Source organism: Drosophila biarmipes, chromosome 2R, assembly GCF_025231255.1.
Source record: "Drosophila biarmipes strain raj3 chromosome 2R, RU_DBia_V1.1, whole genome shotgun sequence".
NCBI lineage: Eukaryota > Metazoa > Arthropoda > Insecta > Diptera > Drosophilidae > Drosophila > Drosophila biarmipes.
In genome coordinates, this window is record NC_066615.1 from 16,190,453 (window position 1) to 16,210,307 (window position 19,855).

Here is a 19,855-nt window from a genome sequence, read left to right on the forward strand (position 1 = left end):
ATATGTATGTGTGCACTGGTGTATATGTGGGGATATGTTTGCCCAGCAAAGTGCAGTGCCTGGGGCTCCCTAATGGCATGGCGATGTAATCGAATCTGGGCCTGATATTTTATGGCCTGTCTGCCATATCCTGACCTCATCTGCTGGCGCTTCCTCCATCTTTTTATGTCGCCATTCTCCGGCACATAGAGGCGCTGGTTCAGGCTCCGGCCCAGGCGGAGACTTCCTTCTCATGGCTGTGTGAATGGGCTTCCGGCTTGCTGATTCGTTTAGGTTTCATTTCAGACGCTGCAGCTGCTGCCGTTGATATCCGCACTCTTGGCCCATTCAGAGCAGCCTGGGCGAAAAAAATCAACGTTCGCCGTGGCGCATTGTTTATGCGGGCAACTTAATTGCAATTCGTTATTCATGACATTCGCAGGAATATCTTACATTTTAAAAAGTATCTTAAAACAATTATAAAATATAGAAACAAATGCCCAAAATTTAATTTTATTTGCACAGAATAAAAGTTGTTATAGTATTAATCAAATGAAATCAAATAAACAAAAATAATAAATTCTCCTTTTATTTTCCTGACGTATATTATTAATAAATTTGTTAGAAAACTGATTTAAAAAGTATATTATGATAGGTTGCTTGAATAAATGCTTTGTTTCTTGCTAAAACTTAAGATTACTTATTACCAATAAAATACATTAATATTGTAGATATTTTCAAGGCAATATTAGGAGAAGTTTCAAAGAATGTGTGCCAGAGTTGCACAGGCAACTTTTCAATTACCCTCAACAGAGTGGCGTTCGAATGCAGGCCCACATCAATATAAGATGCTCCGCATGAACTCCGCTCGACAGCTTCTGCGGGAGACTTCCTTTCAGCCGAGAAGCAACCGCTCAAGTGGCAATTTGCATGCGATTTGTTGCCGTCTCCATAGAAAACACGCATTTGCATAGCGCGGCCATAATGCAATGCTCGGCGCGATGTGCTCGCCCCACCGCAGCCAACCAGCACCCCCCTGGCTTTTGAGTCCTTTTCAGTCTGTTTATGCTATTTGTTTATGCGCTTATGGCCCGGTAGTGAGCCAGCTCCTGGCTGAGATTTAGGTAAAAAGGTTAAGGATATGCAAGTTGAGCTAGGGCCAATTTAAATGCAAAGAAGCCTTGGCTTTTGGCGGGCAGCGGGGCGTATGCGTAATGTAATATACTGTTTTCCCTCACGAGAAAGAGCATTGTACTATTTGTGTGTATGTTTTTCGTTCTCTTCTCACTTCTTCCACTTGCAGATGCCGCACAAGAGAGAGAGAGAGAGAGAGTCGCGAATAGATCAATCAATTAATCAATCAAAACCGAGCATATCAACCGAGAGGCCAGTACAATAAACCAACCAGAGAACCGAAATCAAAGTTCAACGTTGCATTTAAGGCGTTCGGTGGCGGCAGTTGCCCCAGTTCAACTCCCAGGTCCAGTTCCATTTGGCACTTGATTGCATGCCGCGGATGAGCCGCGGATTATGTCACGGGACGATTATAATCCAGTAACTAGCTCTGGTGTGCGCAGTCCGGGTCGCGTGCGGCGTCTCCAGGAATTGCCGACGGTCGATCGATCCCCATCCCGGGACTACGGCGCTCCACGCGGAAGTCCTTTAGGTGAATGACCAATCCATAAACTCTACAACCCAAACCGAGAATCTCTGGACATAGTCCTTGCAAGCCGTGCACAAACGTAGTCCAGCACTTTGGCCAGTATCTTGTTTGTGCGCCCGAGAGCCCGGCGATCGTTCCACGATTATTTCTCCCTCATTTCCATCAATTGGCCTTGCCTTAACCGATCTAAAGACTATAAATACATTCCAAATTCCCAAATTATGCAAAATTAACGCTTCTGTTGTATCGCTCGCTAGCTCTCTACTCGTATAACTGCCATATATATATATATAACTATTTTCATTTCGTACTATTTGTAGTCGACTCAACTAATGCAATTTCTAACTAAACTCTATTATTTCTGTCTAACATCACACGCATGCGCATGGTACATAAATTTGATTTGATTTCATTTCATTTCACTTGATTCGATTTGCATTTATTTCGCCTTTCGTTTCGCTTCACTCATCCTGCGAATCTCGAACCGATTTTCATTTCAATTAACCCACACAAACGGCACTCAAACACATGCAAATTGAATTCAATGCGGGGATTGGTTGGGGAATTTTCCGCGACGCAGTTGCAGCTGCCGGGAAATTGCATTAGAACCGTGCCAGCCAGGGAAAACAGGACTGGGAAATGGCCCACAGCTGAGCGATTGAGGCAAATAAAAAAAAGCGAGGGAAAGTAAACCACTGCGGAGAAGAGCACCTTGAAACCGTCACTATCACTGGAAGCTGAAAACTTTGCCCGGAGCCGCGCGTTTGACATCAAAGCCTCAAACTGGATTACAATTATGGTTAGCTAAACTGTTTTGCACTTGAACGGGGTCAGCACTTGATTACGCCAGCTAATTAGCATTCGGCCGCCATTCGGCGGGTCTTGAATAAACCATTTAATATGAGTGGGGCTCTGAGGACCAAACACTCTGCAAACTGACGAACAAGGACGTTGGCGGAACCGCAAAATTTAGTTTCGTGCTCTCGACGTGCAAAATGATTTCGTGCCGGGGAAAACTTAGTTTATAGCCCTCGAAGGTGGGCTGAAATATGGGGAATAAGCTAGAAGTCGGGACACACAGTAAGGCGGGTTTACGAGCTGTGGGCTGTGGACTGCGGGCTGTGAATTGTGGGAGGTGAAAGCAAAGCCAGAACACGACAAACACTTTTCCCAGCCTTCGTTTGTTGACTTTTCCTTTATTTTCCGTTTGCATTTCCTTCTTTTTCCCCCTGAGTTACCTGCGTTCCTTGCCACTAACCTAACCTAACCGAAAAAATAAGAAAAAAAAAAGCCCGAAGAAGAAAATGAGGCAGAGACTCCACTGCACTAGTTGCCACCTCTAGAAAAAAGAAAAGAAACACTCTGTATACTTTTTTTTGGTTGCGTTCTTTTTGTTCTGGTGGCCGGATGAGGAGCCGAAACGAAAAACACGAAACAACCACCTGAACCACCACCAGAGATAAAACCACCACCCGTCCGTTCTGTCATCCTCATTTGGTCATCCTCATGAATTCTGTGTGTGTGTGACTTTCAGCAATGGGCAGTCCATACTACCGCGACATGGATGAGCCAACCAGTCCGGCCGGAGCGGGGCACCATCGCAGCCGGAGCGCCAGCAGACCACCGATGGCCCATGCCATGGACTATCCAAGTAATGACCGACTGAGCAGCCTGAAACATTATGTATTATCGAAGTCAATTTGAGGATTTATAAAAATATTCTAATAATAACATCTTATAAAGATATGTATTATCTTAGGATAACACCTAAAGACTTAGATCTATTGAGCTAATAACATATATCATTACGACTTAGCACTTTAATAGTATCCTTATAAAGATCAATCTTATATTGATTTGTTTCGAGATCATTTAACTATATACTATAAATAGCTTACAACCAAAATGCGCTTCTATTAAGATAATAAAAGAAAATAGATATATCTACAGATACTACCGATAGATATCTACAGATAACGTTGTCTTGTTTCTAAAGAGAAAAACTAATGAAAGGAAATCAGAAATTTAGAAATTCTTAGTGATTCAAGGCCTTAATCTGTTTATAATACAATGATATCAAAGATATTTTGATTTAGGAACCGAATCAAACTGACTTCGAAGTATATATAAAAAAGATATTAGATCTGAATTAGCCTTGTGGAACTCCTTCTTATAAACCGATAGGCTAAACCCAAATTTGGATTAATCTCCTCCTAGGAACCCGCTACCAATCGCTGGATCGCGGCGGCCTTGTCGATCCCCACGATCGCGAGTTCATACCCATCCGGGAGCCTCGCGATCGCTCCCGGGACAGGTCCCTCGAGCGGGGACTGTACCTAGAGGACGAGCTGTATGGCAGATCGGCAAGGCAGAGTCCCAGTGCCATGGGTGGATATAATACGGGCATGGGCCCCACGTCGGATCGAGCTTATTTGGGCGACCTGCAGCACCAGAACACCGACCTGCAGCGGGAGCTGGGCAACCTGAAAAGGGAGCTGGAGCTGACCAACCAAAAGCTGGGCAGCTCGATGCACAGCATCAAGACATTCTGGTCGCCCGAGCTCAAGAAGGAGCGGGCCCTGCGCAAGGAGGAGAGTGCCAAGTACAGTCTGATCAATGATCAGTTGAAGCTACTCAGCACTGAGAATCAGGTGAGTTGACAGTTAAGCATTCAGCCTTTAGTACGATGCAGAATTTGAATAAAAAGCGGAATTTAAATCGGGTCTACCATATACCATACCCACACATAATCTATTTAACATTCGATGTTTAGTGATACTTAATAGTTTTATCAAAGGATTTTCGATATTTTGAATTTATATTTAAACAAATCTCACAGACACAAATGGTTAAGGTATAATTTTACAAATAATCCGAGGTTTATAGATTACACCTAATACCTTTAGAATAAGTCATTAAAACTCAATAAAGTTATATTTTGTCTGTAAAATATTCATAGAAATAGGGAGCCTGCTCCTCTAAAGTTATAGATATTAGAATTATTTTTTGAACTAAATTCGAGGTATCTTTTGTACTTCTTCTAATACTATATTACTAATAAACCCTCCCTAGAAACAAGCCATGTTGGTGCGCCAACTGGAGGAGGAGCTGCGCCTGCGGATGCGGCAGCCCAACTTGGAGATGCAGCAACAGATGGAGGCGATCTATGCGGAGAACGACCATTTGCAGCGCGAGATCAGCATCCTGCGCGAGACGATCAAGGATCTCGAGTGCCGGGTGGAGACCCAAAAGCAAACGCTGATTGCCCGCGACGAGAGCATCAAGAAGCTGCTGGAAATGCTGCAGGCCAAGGGAATGGGTGAGTTTCTGGTGCACTAAAAGATAAACAGATCGACTAACTCTTATACTTACCTCCATTTCCAGGCAAAGAGGAGGAGCGCCAGATGTTCCAGCAGATGCAGGCCATGGCCCAGAAGCAGGTAAGTGCCGTTCAGATGCTTTGGAGCCCCTTGCCACACCTCTGCCTCCCCGAAGAGGTGACGAGGTCGCGACTTTACCCCATCTCGCTCCCCGAACTCCGCCATCTCTCTGTCTACCTTCGTATATCTCTGCCAATCTCTATCTCTCTAATTTTCTTTCGTTCGGCAACCAATGCTCTAGAGAATGATTTCGTACACGGGCAGCGGGGGGAGAGAGGGGGAGCACTTTCTCCTTTCTCCCCACGCCTACCCATTTTCTCTGAACACGAAAAAACACACTTTTTATGCATTTTGAGTTTGAAAACATTTGATGCAACATCGGAACTTTAAAAACTTTTATTTTAACCCAAAGACACACAACACACGCATACACTAAGTCTTATATACTCTATATACCTTACCTAGACACCTTACCCACACACACACACTTAACTTATATATACATACCGCTTTATAAGTGTTACAATCTAGTCGAAAAACAAAAACCTAAAGTAGAGCCTAGAAAATGTTCGCTTTTATGCCAACCGAAGCTTGAGTTGAGTTCGTAGTGTTTTCACACAGTTTTCCACTGTTGATTTTTCATTTCCCACATTGTCACACACAGACACACACGCAACACAATGACACGTTTCATTCAGTTTGCTACATGTTTTGCATATTTTTTACTGTTTTGTTCTTGTTGCCGTTGTCGCTTAATTAATTTGCAACTTTGTGCCGACGAGAATGAGGACAGTGGAGGCAGTCGCAGTCGGCAGTCAGCAGTCAACATCAATGAACGTCGTTCAAATTAACATTAAGTGCAGTGCACTACCCACACACGTACCCTTAACACACCCACACATTCACACCCACACACTACCTCACCCACACCCACGCACACTCAGACAGCAGCTTAGTCATTTCATTGTTCGCCACCCAATAAAATCTCGATTTTGTTGCACACTTTTCGGCGCCACAATGGCTGCATCTTCGCGTGGCCCATTTATGTATGCAACGTTCGCCAGTAATGCATTGCCTGGCGTTCGAGGAAAAGCATTGCATTTTCCCGCACCATTTCCATTGTTGCATTCCATTATTTATCGAGGGTAGTGCCAGTGCCGCCCGCCGCCCGCTGCCCCCCGGGAAATCAATCTGAAATAAGTCTGGAGTTGATGCAAATGCAGCTTAACTCTTTACCCACCGACCTCCCCAAGGACAGGGCAAGCTACCAACTGCTTATTACAGATCCAAACTCCTGACCCTCCCCCTCCTCTCTAATTACACGTTTGCCCCGGGCTAAACTCCCACACAACCACACACGGCGTATGCGTAATATTAAGCGCAAACAGAAACAAAAGGCAGTCGAGCACACAGAAAACACAAGTTGGTAAAGAGGGGAACGCCCAGAATCGGGGGGAAAATGGGAAAAAGCATTTCCAGAGCATGGTCAGACAGTTGGGTACGTTCCCAGTGGGCAGCATAAATAACCTTGATACAGAAACAAAATCTATTTAAGGACAACAGACGCTGGAGAGCAGAGGAAAGGCCAAAGGGAATAGCCAGTGCAGAAGGCAAAGTACTCGTATTATCCGACTGGCATTTAAGTTTTTTTCCAAAAAAACACTGATACTCTTTAAGACCTGCCTGTGCGCATCTATCAATGGTAATTGACTGCTCAACAGCTGGCTCAAAAGTCAAAGAAGCGCAGTTTTAAAACTGAAATATCACTATTTTCCCAGCGCTTTGTATATCAATGAATGGCCGTAAAAATGACAGATATTAGCCCGGAATGGCCGCCATCCTTGACTCAATTTTGAACTTCATATTTTATCTGGGCACTGCACTGGGTCCCCGTGGCGTTAAAACCATTTGCATAAGCTCAACATCCTTTATGCGGAGGCGCCATTTCTATGGCACAATAAGCATTCAAATGGCGTTTTTTCTGCCCTTTTTTCTGGCTCACTGCCCACTGGCATTTTTCGGGAATCGCATTTCAGTTCTGCGTAATGCTCTGTACATTTTTTCACCAGCCAGCGGTCGGGGGTCTTTGGCTTATATTATATTATACCAATTGAATGGGCGGGGGGCGAACAACAAATGCCTTGACCGGCAGTGGGCAATTGGCGATTGGCGAGGCTCGAAATTAATTTGTCACTGATAAAGCAAACAAATGGTGGGAGGAAATGCGGCATAGTACACGGTCCGGACAGCAGTAATTAAAAATCAGCCCACAAAACCGGTCTGAGGGCGGGAAAATAAAAAAAAAACAGCCCGCCCACATGCCCATACAAAAGAAAGCAAATTTCGCATCGCTCTTGGGCGATTTTTTTTTATTTTTTTTGCAGGGCGAGCAATTAAAAGTTGTTGCGTATACGCCGCGTTAGCAGGGCCGGAAAAGAGAGCAATCGGCTGGCGCAGTTCTTTCGAGGTCACTGCGTTTTACATTTCCTATTTTCGGTGCAGATTCTATTTATTGCAAACTGCAGTTGCAAGCCTCTGCCCTTTTTTTGGGGCCATTCGAAAAAACTTTCAATAATTCATCTTGTTTAGCAAGTTGGCCCAAGTTGAGCCGCATTGAATCGACTTTTTCCACCGACTCTTGCCGCCCCGACTTTTGGCACTCTTATGTAAGGCCAGAGGCCCCGGGACACGCACGTACGTATAGATAGATATGTAGCTCAGCTGGAATAAATACACATATAGGCGAATATACTTTTTACGAGAGTCCTCTTGGTTTTATTGTCTACTTCTTATGGCCATTTAACCGACGCCACTTTGTCTGCTTGATGCTCAAACTTTCGGCTTACATTTTGCCCCAACCCCCCAAAACCAGGCACTCTTGCACGCTTACATATAATATGTACACAAATCTAACAAACTTATGCGATACTCAACCTTCTCACTTCTGGTGAACCCAACAACCGAACAACAAAAACAACAACCAAACAACAAACACACCAACCACGAAAACAACAACAACGAGACAGCTTGATTTGGAGCGTGAAATCAAGAAATTCGCTCAGGAGGAGCAAGGGGTAAGGGTGAGTGTATGTTTGCTACTCGTAGAACAAAAAAATATAAAAAGAAAAAACACTCAGAGCTAAAGACCTTCTTAGGGCCAATCCAGCCCTTCTTAACCCCCGACTGCCGATGACCAACGCTTAGTATGCTGCTCAGTACGCCAGACCACACAAATCCATATTCAAATATTCATGTTGTTTGGCTCGCCCTCACTTGGTTTCATCTCCTGTCTCTCTCCTTTCCTCTATCTCTATCTCTCTCTATCTCTGTTACACCCTGGCAAATTAGAAACTATGCAAAATGACGCCAATGGCTGAATTTTAATTAGCAACCTAAGCCAAAAGCCAGCAAAGGGGTAGCGGGGCCCTCAGATGTTTTACGGGGACTGGCACATGCCGAATCAGGAGCGGACTTAGTTTTGTTGGGGCAGAACCTAAGGAGAGGGGCTTAACCTGGGGATATCCTCAAGGGATTTCAGAAAAAAAGTTACAGTCTCAAATTAAATAGGAAGACTCCCTTAAGGGTGAAGATTCAAATATTCATGATAATTTAAAGGCAGAAAAACACATTAAAAACTAAAGAAGTATATTGATATAAGCCATCTAAGAACAAAACCTTATAAATATAATTTTATCATGAATAAAAAAACTTAGCCAGTAAAAGATGTATGATACAAAAGGATACCAAAGGGAAAATAGGGAATTCCAGAAATCCTCTTTCTTAATAAAGACACATGATTTTAACATAAATCCCATGTATCAAACTATCTCCTCATAAATAGAGCGCTTATTTGCACCACAAAGATTACGTAAATAAAGCATAAATTCCGCTGTAATTGAGGCATGGATTAATCACCCCGCCGGAAAGCAGTGAAAATTGTGCCATATCGTAAATTTTAGGGCTAAAAATACAGGGCTTTAATTCATGACTGAAATACCATAAAATACTGGCCAGCTCTATATTAAATTTACCCCGAGCCGCCGCCAGCCGACGCTTGCGGACGGGCATTTCACTCGCAGGTCACTAAATAAAGCTCGCACGACACCCCCACATGCACACAGTGCCCGGCCAAAGAGCCAGCCCTGTGTGTCCTATGCATACGCATAAATAATAATGGGCATGGGGCACGGAAAACTCGGGGGTTACGACGGGTTACGAAAGGCGACTGGTTGCTGGGCGCTGGGCGCTGGGCTCTGGGCTCTGGGTTCTGGGAACTCGTTATGGTTGCCAGTGGGCCTCGCTCAACGCTTGATATATTATGCTGCTGGTTGCCAGAGCCCTTTGTTTTGCGGGGGCATAAAATAATTACGCGGCCTACCGCAAAATTCATTTTCCCACCGTTGGAGGCATAAAAAGCGCCTGCAAAGTTAAGTGTGTTAAGGAGATATAAGTGCATTTAAAGCGAGACAAGTCCCAGCTAGAGGAATTTCCACTTGGACTTATCGATTGGCCAGGGGCGCACAGGAATGCGAATTGAAATGGCATATCCGAAAACAAATGACTGCCTAATGAGTTGCCCACTTAGCATAATAATTGAATGGAAGCTGCCTTAATATGCAAAGTGTTGCCTACTTTTGCGGGCCAGTTTGCCCGGAATGCCATTTGTTGGGGGCGCTGCTAAAGGGGCCTAACCGGAAAGGGGGAGGGGGGAAAGGGGGCGGGTCAGGTGGACCCCCCGCTAGTCAGCTGCTCGGGAAGTGCAGCCCATGCCATGCGCAGGCCTTCAGTTGCAGGAAAGGCCGTTTCAGCCCGCGCGGCCAGTGCAGGGTTAAGCTTGCAGCGAGTAGCTGTAAAACGAGTTCGCCCACTCCCGCCCCCTGCCACCACCACCCACACCAGCACCTCCCCCCTGCCCTTTGTCAAGCAATCAATATTGCCGCCAGCTTTTGAGCGTAAATGAACGTAAAAGCTCTCGCCTGACTTGCCGAGCTTTCCGCGCGGCACAGACCACATGACTGGACTCGTGAGCGGAAATGGGCAAAAGCGCTCAATCGGGACGAGAGTCGAGTCCCAAAAGCTGCGCGGACTGGCTTAGCTTAGTGCCGAAAGCATGAATGAGAGCTAAATACTTAAAGCTTAGGGCATCGATGGATTCAAAAACCAAGTATTTAAGGCTGGTGACGAATGCAGTGTAACTGATAGCCGGAAGTATTTTGAAAAATAAATTTAAAAAATAATATTATAGTTAGAATCAACTTTTATTAAAAAAAAGGTTCCAACTAAAAAGTGAGCAGTACAATTTTTGAGAAAAAAACTAATTTTTAAAGAACTGTTTAAAGAAAGTATGTCATTAATCTAAAGATGAATAGATGATATAACAAAATGTTAAGTGCTTCGGCAAAATACCATAATAATGACATAAACAAGGTAATTTATGAAATCTGCTTACTGTATATAGGAGCTATTAGTAACAATTTGACGCTCAGAAATAAAACTAAATAAATAGTCTTCAAGGAAATGAATAGATCTTTAGTAAAAAGAATTAAAATGGAAGTAATCCTAAATGATCTGATTATCATTTTATTACTTTAGTGTGTGCTTTGATGATATTTATAACATTAAATGTCCAGAAGCTAGACAACTGAATTCCTTAAAGGAGCCTAAAGGATCTGAAATATCACAAAAAATAAGTGGAATATGCAATGAATTTATCTAAAATAGGGACTATAAAAATATAATTTCAGAAAACTCTGTAACAGTAAGCCGGAGCTTTAGAGAAGAAGAAGCAAGCGAATCTTTTTTAATGTCCAGTGAAAGTCACACTGGTTGACTGGCGAAACCCTAGTACTAAGTATTTAGTGCCGAAAGATGAGCCCCCAAACAAGCCCAAAATTGAGTGAAAGCTGAGCTGCCATGCCGAGCGCCGAGCTGAGAGCCGAGCCACGGTGCGGATGAGCGATGTGCCGCGCTGCTGAGTGGCCTCGTGCCTCGTGGTCGCAAAAGCTCCGCAGGCGCGAACAGTTGTACACGCAACGCTCCAGCCGACGAGCCGAGACACGGACCGAGAAAAGGAACTGTAGCGAGCAGAACGCGTCGCGAGTCGCACAGAAAAAGAAAGTTTTTGGCACAGCAAATGGCAAAGAAAATTGTGTAGTGGGCAGCGAGCCAGAGCCACGAGCCTGAGGATTGTGCTAGGATACGCAAAAATCCACACGAACCCCTATATCATTCCGATAGAAAAGTCGCGTAAGTCGCGTAAAAATCCCATTCGTGGCGCGAACGCGTGTGCTGTGGCTAGGAAAAGAGGATATATAGATGGAAATTCCATTCTTTGACCGCAAAAGGATGTAGATAAAAAGGGAATGTCGACCATTTCATTATTGTGCCTTTACCTGTAAACGTGTCTGTGTCCGTGTGAAAATAATAGCTTAAATCGAGAGTGCCAGTGCAATTTTTCAATCCCTGCATCCCCAAACCGTTTGGCAGCAGCAGCAGCAGCAGCAGCAGCTGAAGGAAAAGCAGCAGAGGAAAATCGGCAGTGGAAAAGCTGAAAAGCAGAGCAGCATAAAATCAATAATTTTTGCTTAAGCAGCCGCAGCAGCCGAAAAAAAACACGAATCCTTCGCAGCAAACATTAACTAGCAACAACAAAGGACAACGAGAAAAACAACAACCTTTCTTTTTATAGCTCGTCGTCCTGCCAGCCAGCCTGTCTGTGTGTGTGTGTGTGTGTGAGAGTCTGCTCCCCTTTCTCTCAGTGAGGAGAATGTGCGAGTGTGTGCGGTGGGCCAGAAGGTTACACTCCCCCTCGCATTTGCATTAGGCAGACAGCGCTAAGAATCAGGAAGCAGCGCCCAAGAAGAAAATACAAGTTTTCCCCCGTGGAAAACGCTGAAAAGTAACGGGGAAGCGCAGTCTATTATTGCATTACAACAACAAGCACACACACAGCTGGCAGCTCAAATTACATAAATAGCAGCCAGGCAGCACTAAGCCCAAGTACAACGAACTGCAGAACTGCAACACTGCAACACTGCAACACTGCAACATTGCAACATTGCGCCATTGCAATTGCAGCAACATTAGCTCCTAAAGACCCAGCCGAGAGACCCACAAACCTATGGACAATGCCTATGTCTACTACAAGGTATTGTACTTGTACCGCCCACCGGAAACAGTCACCCAATCATCCAGTCAGTCAGCCAGACAACTGTGGCAACTGAGGTCCGCGAAACCAAAAACCAACAGCGTCTCATCATCCAGTCATCACAACAGCTCAGCTCGAAATGTCATTACTCACCATTCAGCACACAAGAACAGAACCTTCAACTTCATTCAAAAGTCAATCAGCCCAAAGGCGACTCGCATAACAAACCAACCAAAGCCAACTCAAACTAGAGCCGAAGCCAAAGCGACGAAATGCATCTAACCGAAATGTCTGTGGGTGCAAATTCCAGGGGTGGTTATGGTACTGCATAATGGGTGTAGTGTAAATCAATGGGCTGGCCGGCCCATCAATGGGGCCGCCGCAGTAGGCGCTGCAAGGCACCCAGACACCGAAAGCCATTTAAATGTCCTGTCAAGGCGTAACATGAGCAACTCCTAAAGGGGGCGGAGATGGAGGTGGGGTGGGAAAAGCAAGAAAATGCTAAGAGAGAGAGGGAAAGGCTATAAAAACTAAGCACAGAGAAAAATAGGTCTTAAAAAAGTATGGGATTCAAAATCAAGAGGAAAAATATCATAACATTCCAAGTTTACTGCATTTTCCTTGAATATTTGATAAATGCTAGTCTATAAAGTAAGATATAAAATAAAAGATTAGATATACTAAATATTTAATACATAAATTTGGTTTATTGAACCTAAAAATATATATCCAAAAATATTTTAATATCAAATCGAATACCTAGAGCTGTGAATTTATATTTTGTTTGAAAAAAGAGTGACCCCAAAACAAACAAAACTGGTTAAACTTCGTCTGTTTGGCCTGTCCTTTTGTGGCCTCGAGTTGCAAATTAAATTTCACACATACAGTGGCACACATCAGCGCACACACACACTCACTGACAGACTAACAAACTAACAGCATTTCGGGCTAACACGCACACACACTAATGCACGAGTACTGGCTAAAAAGGGGAAGGCGCATTGCCTGCTTTTCTGCGTAATTAGTGAAATTCGGCAACAGGGCTTGCAGAAAAGTGCAAGAAGCATAGACAGCACAGGCGCAAATATATAGCCTTAACACCCCCCCAAAGCCTTAACCCTTTGGCATCCGTGCTCATTAACTGAAAAGCCTACCGAAATTCAACAAAAAGCGAGCACCGACAGGGATGCACTTCATAATGTGTCACTTGAAATACATTTCCATCAGGCACGTGCGTGGGGCAAGAGATGGGACAGCCACTGACAATGGGTTAAGGGGGGCTGGGCTAGCTGCTAGGGGTGATGGTTAGTGGATGGCAGACAGGACACAATGGGGAAAAGGACTCTGTCTGGCCTTGCGCGCACACGAAAAAAGGGGAAAACACATGCACAAACGAAACGAAACGAAACGTGAACGTGATGATTTGTCATGATTAACGCCAGGGAAAAGGGGATCCCCATTGAAAGCGGGACTTCCCCTCGACCACTTTAATTTTTTGCATTCCCTTTGTTTGCTCACATGTCAATGTCGTCGGGCGGGGGGTGCAGTCCTTCTCTCTCTCCCCTCTCTGCTTTCTTCGCCCCGTCCGCCCCGTTCTCTCGCTTTCCCTGAAGGAGTCATAAAAGTGGAAATTGTTTTCCCCAGCTTTATGCTTTCTTTTCAGTTTGCAATACTCCGTTTTATGTGTTTGTTTTTTAATTTTATGATTTCTGCTGGGCACGCAACGAACGAAAATAGCAACAAAATGCTTGAAAAGCCAGAAAATACACTCTGCTACATGTGTTCGGCACTTAACACACTTTACACACACAGATACACTCACCACCCACTCGGCTTTTGATTTCGCCCCTTACTTTGGCTTTGTTCTTCCTTTCCCCCTCTCCCTCTCTCTCTCTCTCTCTCTCTCTCTCTGCCTCTCTCTCTCTTTGTCTCTGTAGCCCCTCTCTTTTTTTGTAGCCCCGCACAAATACACGTGACGTATACGTAACCTTGTAACCAAAATGTTGTTATTTCGGTTCGCCATTTCCATGTGTTTGTGTGTGTGTGCGTGGGTGAACAAAGTTCTTGGCATTATTTTAAGTGTTCTGCTCACCTGTGCTCTCCTTCTCTCTCTCTCTCAGCCCCCATCTCCTACTGTCTCTTTCTCGGCATCATTTTCCAAATTTATACTAATCTTTGTTTCGCTCCGAGCCCTAAAATATGTAAATGTGTGTTTTGTGTCTTAATGTTGTTTGTGTAATCGTTTAAATCTAGTATATAGCTTAGTTCTCCACACTCGCTTTGTACTTTAATTTTACTTAATGACCCCACCACACACACGCACACACACACCCCATACACACTCACACAATGTTTGTTAAACTTTAAACTTAGCATTTTGAACGGAACGCTGATTTTTGAACTCCTTTTTCTTACTGTTCTTACATAATCAAAAAGTAATATATAACATTTAACCAACACACCAAAGAGCAAACCTTAGAAATCAAGATAAAAAAATCAAGATATCAAAAATCAGAAAGCAAAATCCCAACTGAAATGATCAGATACGAATTAACAACCATTAGTGAACTGTGATCTGTTTAGCATACAAGAATAATTCTTTTGTCATTTTATTGCCAAAAGATGCAAATGATTTTTTCACGAAACCTATCGATTGTAATGGCTCCAATAATTGGCTTTATGAACCAAAATTAAATCCACACAAAAAACGTAGGCAAGCAGTCTTGACTGATAAATAACCGAATCAAGCGACTCAATTAATGAATTCAAAATATATATTTGTTTCCAGAATTGATCTTTTTTAATTACATCAAAAAACATATATTTTGTTGTTGTTCTAAAAGCTATCACCAAAAAAAAAAAACAATTGAGGAAATGCAATGACAAATATGAAAACAAATTTGTTTACCAAGAATCGAAAAAAACGTATGCAACTATTTACAATATGCTTTTGTAATATTTTCGCACGATACCAAAAAAAATAATATCAAAATAAGTATAACTAACAAAAAAGGACCAAAGGGAAAGCAATAACAAATTGATTAATACTTCGAGTAGACGGAAGAAAGGAAAGAAAAGAAGAAGAAAGCGAATCTTTCATTTACTGACAACTCTTTGACGATAAAATGATAAAACAATTACGACGTGTATATATATCCACAATATGGCTAACAAACATATGAATATATACTCTACCTCTCTGTTTCTGTCTCTGTTTCTCCCACTCACTCTCTCTTCCTCTATGGCTCTCTGTATCTCTCTGTCTCTGTCGCTCTTTATATATATACGAATATCAGCAACTACAACTATATATATAAATATGTTACTCTGCAGTATGTTGTTTTTGATATTGATTGCGTTATATTCCGCTTACGACAGACCGAGACCCAAGAAACCCCCGATCTTCCGCCCCACACCCACCAAAAAATGAAAAAGAAACCCAGATTCCAAGCCCTCCTCAAGGCCGAAAAATAGGCAACAATTGTTGCCGTGTCGTTGCACCTGACTCACACACATTCACATGTGTCTGTGTCCACATATGGATGTGTGCTCGTGTTTGTGTATGATATATTACTTTTTGGTTTTTGTAAATATCGGACTTACCAACTAATCTTAAGAACGTTGACCGGATCCACTCGAATTCGAACTCGAACTTTCACACAACACGCAATGCAACAACTACAACACTCTATTGATGGTGGGTTCCACTCGCACACTCTCACACACTCAAAAACACACACAGTTCTGACCCTCTCTCACCAACACAAGTACACTGGAGAAAACACTCTCTGAGGAAAGGATGAAGAAAAGATACTCTGCTCTGTCTGACACTCACTACTTGCGTTCTTTCCATCTCTCTCTCTCTCTATCTAAGTCTCTTTGTAACCGTCTCTCTCTAACTCAATCTCGAACTCTGACTGTCTCTTTCACACACACACTCTCTCTCTCTTTCACTGTCTGTCTAAACAACTATATGAATATATATTTTGTTTGTTTTCTCCAACACACCGAACCAAATTATTTAACAAATATACTTTTGCACGTTATTTCTATAATGCATCTGAACTATATATTGTTATACGAATATTTATGTTTCTTTTCTGCGTACAAACAAGATACCAAAAGCAAATTGTACAAAACAAAAAATACCGAAATACCAAAAATACCCAAAGATATACCTGAGAAATACGAAATCAGAATCCGAGTTGCATTTGTATGCCACGTTGATCACACAAGCCAGGTCAAAACAGCGAAAAAAAGAGAAGCATCGACACACACAGATACTCCACACACACACAGGGACACGCACACACTCAGATACAAAGATACAGCCATCCACACAGAAATAGATACAAAAACCAGCGACATCCTCGTGGCTGTCATCCAAGTGACACACATTTCATGTTGCGCCTCCTCTTCGCCCCCCGAAACCAAACCCAAAACCACACCCCCTTTCTCGCACACACATTAAACTCACACACACACACACACACACACACACACTCACAACTACGCCCAACCCCCCGCCCTTGTTGAACTTTTTTTGGGTGCCAACAAGAGCCGTTGAAAGTGCCTCAGAACTAACTATCTAACTAACCAAATAAAGCCAAACGAAAGTTAACCGATGGAAAAAACGAACCAGTACCGAAAATCATAACTCATAATCAACAAATCTCATTCTATTACAAAACCCTATTGTAAATTAAGCGCAAAAAGTGTAAAAAGTCGAACAAGTAAAGATACATACAAACTGAAGAACTTGTAGAAAAACAACAAAAATAATGATAACAAGAACTAAGAAAATGAATCACCTTTCAAGTATGGGGCCAGAATAGTCCGTAAGTGTTTCGGGTGAAAATCGCATTCGCTATGTTAAATGTAAGCCAATTCAAGAACCAACTGCCATATAGCTTATATGCAAAACCACCTCTATAAATGTACATAGATAGCTAATGTTTGTTAACCCACGATCATGATCATGAAAGCAAAAGCAAAAGCAAAAGCAAAAACTGCCAAGAGCTGCGTGAGCGAAACCGCATCGAAGCCGGAAAATCAAAACAGATAACACCAGACCCAACAACAGACCCAAGGGAGAGAGCTCTCTCTGTAGACACCACAGATATCAGATAGAAACAGATCAAACAGCAGTCGAATAGGAAACCAACCAACCAAAACCCAACCACCAGTCAGTCAGTCAGTCACAGCAGTTACAGCAACCAACCATTTGAAATCGCCCCGTTTCAGATGTACAATCCCTACTCGGGCGCCAGTGGAAGCAGTCCCCCCTTGCCGGACATTATCGGGCAGTACTACGGGCCGGGAGCCCTGGGACCGGGCCCCCTGTCCTACGGCTCGGGCAATGGTTACGCACCGGCGGGCTACGACCTGTACGGACTGTACGATCCCCAGGTCTACGGACCTTGTCAGACCTCGCCCATCCGCAGGAGGCGCTACAGCATTGCCGGCCTGCCCTCGGCCACCATGTACAATGATGTCTACGGCTATCCAGCACCGCCGCTGCAGCAGACCAGCTCCTCGAACATAGTGAACCTGCTGAACGAGGCCCACAAGTCGATATCGCGCAGCTCACAGATCCTGAACCTCACGAATCAGGCCCGCCAGTTGGGTCAGCTGGTGACGACGCCCCTGGGCGGTCCCGTGGGCATGGGCCTGGGTCGGGTGGTCTCCAGCTACCCCACTCTGCATCCGGGGGACACCTCGCCGCCGTACCTCAACGACAACCTCATGCAAATGTCCACGAGCTTCTCCTCGCAGCCCAACATGTACTTCCAGCCCCAGGGGCAGCAGGTGCAGCAAGTCCTGCCCAGCCAACTGACGGCGGCCCAGAGTGCCGCTGCAGCGGCGGCCCGTCTCCGGCCGGCGTACTCCTTGACGAACCTGGTGTCCAGCTACCCGACGACGACCACGGCGGGCTATGGCGGCTGCAAGTACGGGGGCTATGGGAATCCGTACCAGAGCGATTTGGGCTACGGCAATCCACTGGCCCCCTTCCAGCAGCGCCAGCTGATGGCCCACCAGTCGCTGCACGCCTCCAATCCCGCCATTTCGCAGTATTACCAGAATCAGGGATTGGGATCCGGATCGGGGGCAACGGCGGCAGCGTTGGCCTACAACCTGCAGCAACAGTTCGCGGGAACGCAGCACTACGGAGGCGGATCTCAGGGCCCACCGTTGGGACACTCGCACATCCAGGCGTCGGTGCAGCAGCAGATGCATCCGCAGTACCAGTACCATGTGCACCAGCATCAGAATCACCTGCAGACACATCCGCTGGCGGCGTTGGCCAATACGAGCGGACCGTTTGGCGGAACGCTGGCCAGCAGTGCCAGGGACTATGTGGACGGACTGCATCATGCGGCCCACTCACATACGCATCCGCATACGCATTCGCATCCGCACCACTCCTCGCATCATTCGCATCACACGGCATACCCGCACTCGCATTCGCACCATCAGCAGCAGCAGCCGCATCAAGCCCACCATCACCACCATCTGCCATACTCGAAACTAGACTTAGATTACCCGAAACTGCCGCAAGAGCATAAGCGACAAGTAAGTTTTAAATTTGACGTAGACACGCTATCCCTAGACTCCTAAAGAAACCAAGCCCCTTGACCCCATTTCTGAAATCTAACCACCCCAACATCGAAATTCGCCACCATCGACAAATCGAAATCGAAATCGAAATCGAAATAATCATCAATCAGCATCCTATGAATATATAACAATCAGAGAACGATCGAATCCAATTGGAAGGTCATGCCGTCTATAGAGCTATAAACCCTTATGCACCGTAGACGGCTGGCCGATCTGCATTTAACGCTTTCCTCTGCATCAACCAGCTCTCGCGTAGGGAGAAGATAAGACACCAAGTATTATACATACAATATACAACATATATGATAATAAAGTGGAATACTCTTAGTAGTGCTAGGCTAAGAAAAGTTCGCAACGGAGAATGTGGAGGAGGAGAACTATTGTTTCATGTGCCATTTTAATGTAGCAACAGTGAAAGCGAAACAAGAGGCGAAAATACCTTAAAGTTATTTCGATTTTTTATTTAACCATTTGACTTATGTTATTTGCATAGAGCACTCAGGGCATAGAGAAAACCGAAGCCGAGTTCGGCTAAGAATTCAAATTGTTGTGGATGTTTTTTTGGAATTTGTAGAACCTTGCTCTTGACTCTCAAAAGTAAAAGACTGTATATAAAACTAAAGAGATTTACTCACAAATAACAACAATTTATATATACACAAGAAGAGAAATGCGTAATGGAGTAACATTTACTTTAAACTTGTCTCGCCCGTGAAAGTTGCAAGTTTGCGAGCTGACAAAACAAAAAACGAGAAAAGAAAAGAACGAAAAAAAAAACGAAGCTTAAAATTTATTAAATCAAAACCTATAGAGTAACTCGTACTTAGTATGAACATTCGACAACTTAGCCAATTGTTAGTGCAGCACAGACACACACTCTATCTATACCTAAGCATAAGAGAATAAGTAACGAACCCTTGCATGGTCCTAGTATTTCCACGCCATCAAGGACCTCCTCCTATACCCAACCTACTAACTACCTAACTAACCAGAGCCTAATCCACTTATAACTTTCTCTCTCGCATTAGTGGGCATAAGTTGCATAGAGACATTATTTACTTAACTTAA

At 44.1% G+C, this 19,855-nt stretch overlaps 1 protein-coding gene across 20 annotated transcripts in view; it reads left to right on the plus strand.

Moving 5' to 3' along the window:
* The window catches only part of LOC108036328 (plectin), a 38,654-nt gene that overhangs the window by 2,797 nt on the left and 16,002 nt on the right, over positions 1-19,855 (plus strand). For 9 of the 20 annotated variants that reach the window (XM_050887986.1, XM_050887988.1, XM_017112346.3 and 6 more), the window contains exons 3-8: positions 1,283-1,645; positions 3,177-3,293; positions 3,860-4,293; positions 4,715-4,961; positions 5,027-5,082; positions 17,414-18,742. In XM_050887986.1, coding sequence (XP_050743943.1) covers positions 1,510-1,645; positions 3,177-3,293; positions 3,860-4,293; positions 4,715-4,961; positions 5,027-5,082; positions 17,414-18,742 — 2,319 coding nt within the window. In that variant the 5' untranslated portion in view covers positions 1,283-1,509. Of the gene's footprint in view, positions 1-1,282; positions 1,646-2,222; positions 2,442-3,176; positions 3,294-3,859; positions 4,294-4,714; positions 4,962-5,026; positions 5,083-11,051; positions 18,743-19,855 lie in introns of those variants that run through there. The other 11 variants (XM_050887998.1, XM_050887997.1, XM_017112353.3 and 8 more) reach the window with 7 other exon arrangements.